Source organism: Antedon mediterranea, chromosome 6 (genome assembly GCF_964355755.1).
Source record: "Antedon mediterranea chromosome 6, ecAntMedi1.1, whole genome shotgun sequence".
NCBI lineage: Eukaryota > Metazoa > Echinodermata > Crinoidea > Comatulida > Antedonidae > Antedon > Antedon mediterranea.
The window spans coordinates 10,787,720-10,793,805 of record NC_092675.1 but is presented as its reverse complement, the minus strand read 5'-3'; the positions used below and the strand labels follow the sequence as shown (position 1 = coordinate 10,793,805).

The 6,086-nt window shown below is 32.8% G+C and overlaps 1 protein-coding gene across 1 annotated transcript; it reads right to left on the bottom strand.

The window, feature by feature from the left end:
* Positions 1-509: 509 nt before the first annotated feature.
* Positions 510-5,952, bottom strand: LOC140051626 (protein fem-1 homolog C-like). The gene has a single exon (XM_072096900.1). It carries the CDS (start codon positions 5,579-5,581, stop codon positions 3,635-3,637), a length of 1,947 nt encoding a protein of 648 aa, XP_071953001.1. The 5' UTR covers positions 5,582-5,952; the 3' UTR covers positions 510-3,634.
* Between the last annotated feature and the right edge of the window lie 134 nt (positions 5,953-6,086).

Genomic DNA, 6,086 nt, shown 5'->3' with positions numbered 1-6,086 from the left:
CATGGTAAGAATATTTGACAAATAGAGATGCTAGGGCTCTGAACATTGCACTTATATGTTATGTTAACACGTGACCTGAAGTTATAAGTGCAGTAAATTTGATTGATATCTCTATCTATATTGGTTATGAATATAATTGATGCTGAATTCACAAAATGGTGCCCTGATAACGTCATGGTTGTTGAGTGATCATGCTTTTTGCTTTTTTGTTTACAGCCTGTCAAAGATAGTAAATCATGTTTAGAAAATTGTATCTCATTTTTACAGTTTGTTTTTATTTTTTGATTCGGGGGTCTGCATCCAGCTTTGTGGATGAGTGACAAATAAACATGCACAACACCTCATAACAACCATAGTTCGGACATTTTTTAAATAATGGCTCTCCTTGCAGTTAGTTATGGCATCATTAAAACTTCTCAAAATCATGGACGTACAGTCCTGCTATGCTAAAATAGCCTAAAACAAACCCTGGTGGTACAGTTACAAATAATATACAAAATACACACAAAAAACAGTCCAGTCTTTTAATGATTACTATATTATGTCAAACAGCAAACTTAACAAAATCAACTTTGAAAAAGCAAACAAATAATTATTTAGACTGTACCATGGTATTTAAAACACATATATTGTCTATATTGTTTTTAATTCAAAATTGGAAATTCTACAGACATTAGTATTCATATTCTTCTAATGAATGTCGGTCAACTTCTGCTGTTGACTACCTAATACTTCTAATATGCATAGTGAGTGTGAGCATCTTCTGTTGTTCCATTTTAAGAATCATAAACTGTGCCGTAATATGGAACAAAAGTAGGCTAATTTTAACTTCTGAAAATACAAAGTGTTGCTTATACTATAGATAAATATTATATTTATATCATCAATTGCACATCAACCCCTAAAAACCTAAAAGAAAAACAAATAAAATCTTTTGTTTTTTGTAAGAATACAATCTTTTTTGTAGTAAATAGTTGGTTATAAAAAATGTCTTTCCTAATTTTGATTTAATATTTCTAAAGAGTGTTTTAAGCATTTCTTTGCCATGTAAATCTTTAAACAATAATATTTGTATTCAAACAAAGTAATCTGGTATAAACATTAATAATAGTTCAAGTAATACTATATGAAACGAATACTTCATCATTGTAAACATGCAGTACTTGTAGAGTTGTATTCATTCAAACATATTAAGTCAAAATATGGATGGATATGGACTCTACAGTTTGAAAATACGTAAATGTTTTACAAGGAAAGGAAAGCTAATAATTCGCTGAAATAAATTTAATAGAACATAGCAACAAAAAAAAAGAATTTTAATGGCCTGACACATTTTGGCTATAGATATACAGGTAATTATATATTCCTTTTCACCATTTACTATTACCGGTAGTGCAATATTTTAACTTTCAATTTAGTGTAAACATACTTGCAGGGTACATGAGCACATACTGTATGATATGATCACACACTCATAAATTAAATTATATTATATTTTGATCGGACGATTGTACATCACATGGCATGCAATAGTATGTACTATTAAACAAACATGGAATAGCACCTTAATTTTTGTTGTGAACGGGGGAAAAAAAAATCTGTGAAATCCAATAGCAGCATTGCCTGTTATGTGAACAGAAGCAGCAACGCGATTTCTCCTTCAAAACATGATCAGAACAATGACAAGAATTTAATTAGATGTTAAAAACAAATAATGAATGTTTTTATATTCGTGCGATGGTACACATAATTTCATTCGGTGTAATATGAATTCAATCTTTCACCTCATGAAATTATTTGTACCATCACACTCATAAACATTCATTATTTGTTTAATATACACTATTCAAATGTGCATTCCATGCAACCATGCAATTGGTTGTGATGTAATTGATTGATTGTACAGTACAACTAATCGCCATGGGCAAGAATTTGCGATATCAAATAATTAGTACTTTTTTCACACGTTTGTGATGTTACAATTGCTACAACTGATCATAATGCGATGCACTTCTGAACTAAATTTATTTATTATTTAGATATTTTCTGGTGTTCAAATCATATTAATTTCAAATACGCGAGTATAAAATCAACCCTAAAATTTAGACAAATCGTTTTAACTATATTAGTGGCATGATATACTATGAATTATAATGCTCAAATGAATTTAGAACATACAGTATATCTGATCATAGAGTGGCATTTCTGAAATAAATTTAAATGTCTACATTTGACCAGCATTATTTTTTATTTATTATCACTCTGAACAAAGACTTTTTAGAGCTAAATGGCCATATTAATTATCAACCTTTGGTGATTTGGTGTGGTCATGCAAACTCCCACTTTTAAATCAAGCATCAACCCCACCATCCTCTGTAATATATATGTATATTTTTGAAGAATAAAAATCTGATATTAAAGTAAAAACAAAAACAGGCCTTGTCTTTTGAAAGGTAGGTTTGTTACAAATTGCACCCCTCAACACATTAAGGGATGCTGTAGATGTGTAGAATTTGCACACCTTAAGGGCATTTTAGGAGTTAAAATATCCTACTACAGTACTGTATGACAACATCGAATTCTAATGTGAAAGATGACCGTTGTTTGCAATTAAAATGATGATGTAATTAAAATGATTGAATATGGGACTGTTCTCTCAATCTCAAATTTCCTTTAAAAAAAATGTAATTATTATAGATCTTTTAACAAAAAAGAGCTATAGCACAAGTTTGTGTAAATCCCTTGCATCATATATATAATTTTAGAAATTGAGACATCAATATGTAAAACAGCATTTGATCACATTAGAGAATAATAATTAGGGAAACTAAAAGTAGTAAAAGAATAAACGAGCATTAATCAAAGACAACTACAGTACTATGCTTCGGTAGGCATGTCCTGAATTCAAATCAAGGCTGTGTTTTTACTTTAGAACTGCACGAGCAATTTACATTAATAAAGCACAGTTCAATCAAGTCGGCCCTAAACCATCTTGGCCAAAGTCAAGCCAGCTCCGCGTCAAGTCGGCCCAACGTCAACTCAGCCTCGTGTTAACTCGGCATCAAACTAATCGGTTAACTCGGCCCTAATAAAGTAGAACTAGTATAACTATTGAAATAGAATTTGTGTGGTAGAGGCCCTGGTCATAATATTAATTTTGTAAATATATTATTAGCCTAGGGCTATGTGGTATTATTAATATTAGTCTTGACCCCAGCTACTGTAGCTATTCTTTTTGCAAGAATTATTGGATCGTCCTGAATCTATTGTGATTATTTTTCTTGTATGGTAGATTCGAAATAAATATAACTGCTTTAATTATAATTACTGTGATATTAATTACTGTATTGTAAAATGTTCTTTGCTTAGTACTGTATAAGAAAAGTTTAATAGTAAAATTATTTATATTTTTTATTCTTTGATAGAATTCTTGTCAAAAATGTGAAGAAATATTGAATAGTATTTTTTATCCATTCGATTTGTTTGCACTTTCTGCGTTCCACACTTTATTAAGGCCGATTTGACCCGATTAGTTTTGAGCTGAGTTAACTTGAGGCCAAGTTGACGGAGGCCGAGATGGTTTAGGGCCGACTTAGATCGAATTTTTCTTGATGATATTAAAGTAATGCTTACATCAGTGAGATTCAATAAAGCCTTCTAGTTTACAAGGTACATGACCTTTGTACAGAATGTTATGCTGTAAAATGACCTTCGCTGCCAAACATTTTAATGTAACATAGTTCATTGGACATATATCACATGTACCTTCAACAAGCTCAAGAGCAGTTTTGTTGTTTGAATTGCGACTATCTATATGTGTACCTGATTCTATAAGGAACTTCATAACTTCAATGCAATTGTCTTTTAGAGACATGGCTGCAATATGAAGAGGAGTGTTTCTGTTGACGTCAACGGCATTTAAATCCGCGCCACAATCTATCAAAAGTGAAACAACATTCTTATCTGGGAAACAACAGACTGGGTAGCGACCAACTGCTGAGGTGTCTTTATCAACAGCTAAATGTAGTGGCTCATAACCATTCATTCCCTTTGGATTAATCTTTAGCAACTTGTAAGTGGCACGTTTAATAACCTGTGCATCTTCTGGCTTACACTCCAACTTTGCAACAAGGTTCATAAGATGCATTAATATCTGCAGACATCGGTTAAAATTCATCATATCTTTTTCTGTTAATGGCATAGGCTTGCCGACGACGGTGATTGCACGTTCAATTTCTTTTACTCCTTTTAGATAAACAGTTTTCATATCAACAAATGATAAATTACTATATACTCTTTGGCCATTACGTTCTGACATCATGTATGAAAATAGCTCTGCAAATGACAACAAACTACTTTGGGTCATTGGGTTAAGTGGTTCAAGTACACTCTGTTGCATGTCAAGTGCATACATCCACAATTGTATACAGCGATCAAAGTTTCCAGAATCGGCATAAACGGCACCACGGTATCGAATGTAGTAAGTTGTGTCAGGATGGGCTGGACCCAATATTCGTTCTCGTATTAATAATGCTTGCATTCGCATTAAGTCCACATCTGACACAATATTCTCAAGTTCATCGGCACTCTCAGCTTCTATAGCATATTCATAAGCAGGTATAAGATCATCTGGTCTTGATTTTTTTACCACTTTTCTTGGATCCTTATAACGTTCTTCCATTGCACGATTCCAGTATTTTAATGCCTGTAGCACATCACGCTTCTTATCAATATATGTTGCTCCCATTAATTCTAATGCATCAATCTTCTCCAGTTTATCAATTTCATATCTTAACACAAGAAAATCAACAATGTTTCTATGACCTGCAACTGCTGCAGCTAAAAGAGGTGTCATATTGTATGCATCATTTTCCATTTTTGCATGGTATTTCAGAAAAAGGAGCTTCATTATTTCTAAGCTTCCCGATTCAGCGCAATCATGCAATGCTGTATTGCCCTTTACACTCTTTCGATTAACATTTGCTCCAAGCTCCAGCAGATATTTTGCAATTTTAAAATGACCTTTATAACACGAGATCATGAGACATGTGTGACCATGACGATTTGCAACTTCAATATCTGCTTTGTGTTGCACAAGGTACTTTACAATATCATAGTGACCATCAAAACATGCTGCACGTAATGGTGTTGAATTAGAGAATGTTGTATGATTGACATCTGCTCCATGTTTTATTAGTGACTGAACTATGTTAAAATGGCCTGCAGCAGCAGCGCACCATAGTGGCGGAGCTCCATCAACGGTTTCGCCGTCAAAAGTCACAGATCCGACTTGTTCATAATCAGCGATGCACTGTTCAATAAAATAATTTACAATATCTAGATGCCCATGGCGACAGGCCATGAGCAATGGTGTAGTACTCTCTGTTACTGTTGACACAATATATTGCACTTCCTCCTTCGATAGCGAATCCAGGATGCCTCGCAGTGTGGTCAGCTTTCCTTGACGAGCAGACTGAAAAACGACATTTTTAAACACTTTTAGGTGTTCTGGATTTTCTATGACAGAGATAGATTTACTCTTGGACATTTCTTGTACCTGAATCATTCGTTTTATAGGCATATTTAGTTATTTTACAAAAATAATTAACGCATATTTATATCATGAGTCTCTCTCCAATCGTCATCGTTTTGGTAAAATTCCAGAGCCGACGACGACGACCCGAATTTATAAATGATCGTTTCCAAACAAAACCTGTAAATAATAAACAATGAAATTCATAATGTATATAAAATTAAACAAAGATATATGTATATATATATATATTTAACTTCTAAGCCATATACTGTATTTATTAATTTGTAAAAAAATGAACGGTAAACAAAATAAATGTTCAGTTTCAATATGACAGACACCAGGAGGAAAAATACAGTACCAAATTGGCAACTAAATCACTCTAAATTACCTTACAGTAGTCATAATACCATCACTCGTTTACCATTTGGATTCACAGTTAGTTAGATTTATATATCATTTTCAAACACATACAATTCCTTTCATTCACCCGCTGTTTTGTTGTGATATTTTACCAACTTTTAATCATAGAATCAGCAACCATTATTACAGT

Bases quoted from the DNA above. Each gene is read 5' to 3' on its own strand.
- LOC140051626 (XM_072096900.1), bottom strand. From the start codon at position 5,581: ATGCCTATAAAACGAATGATTCAGGTACAAGAAATGTCCAAGAGTAAA.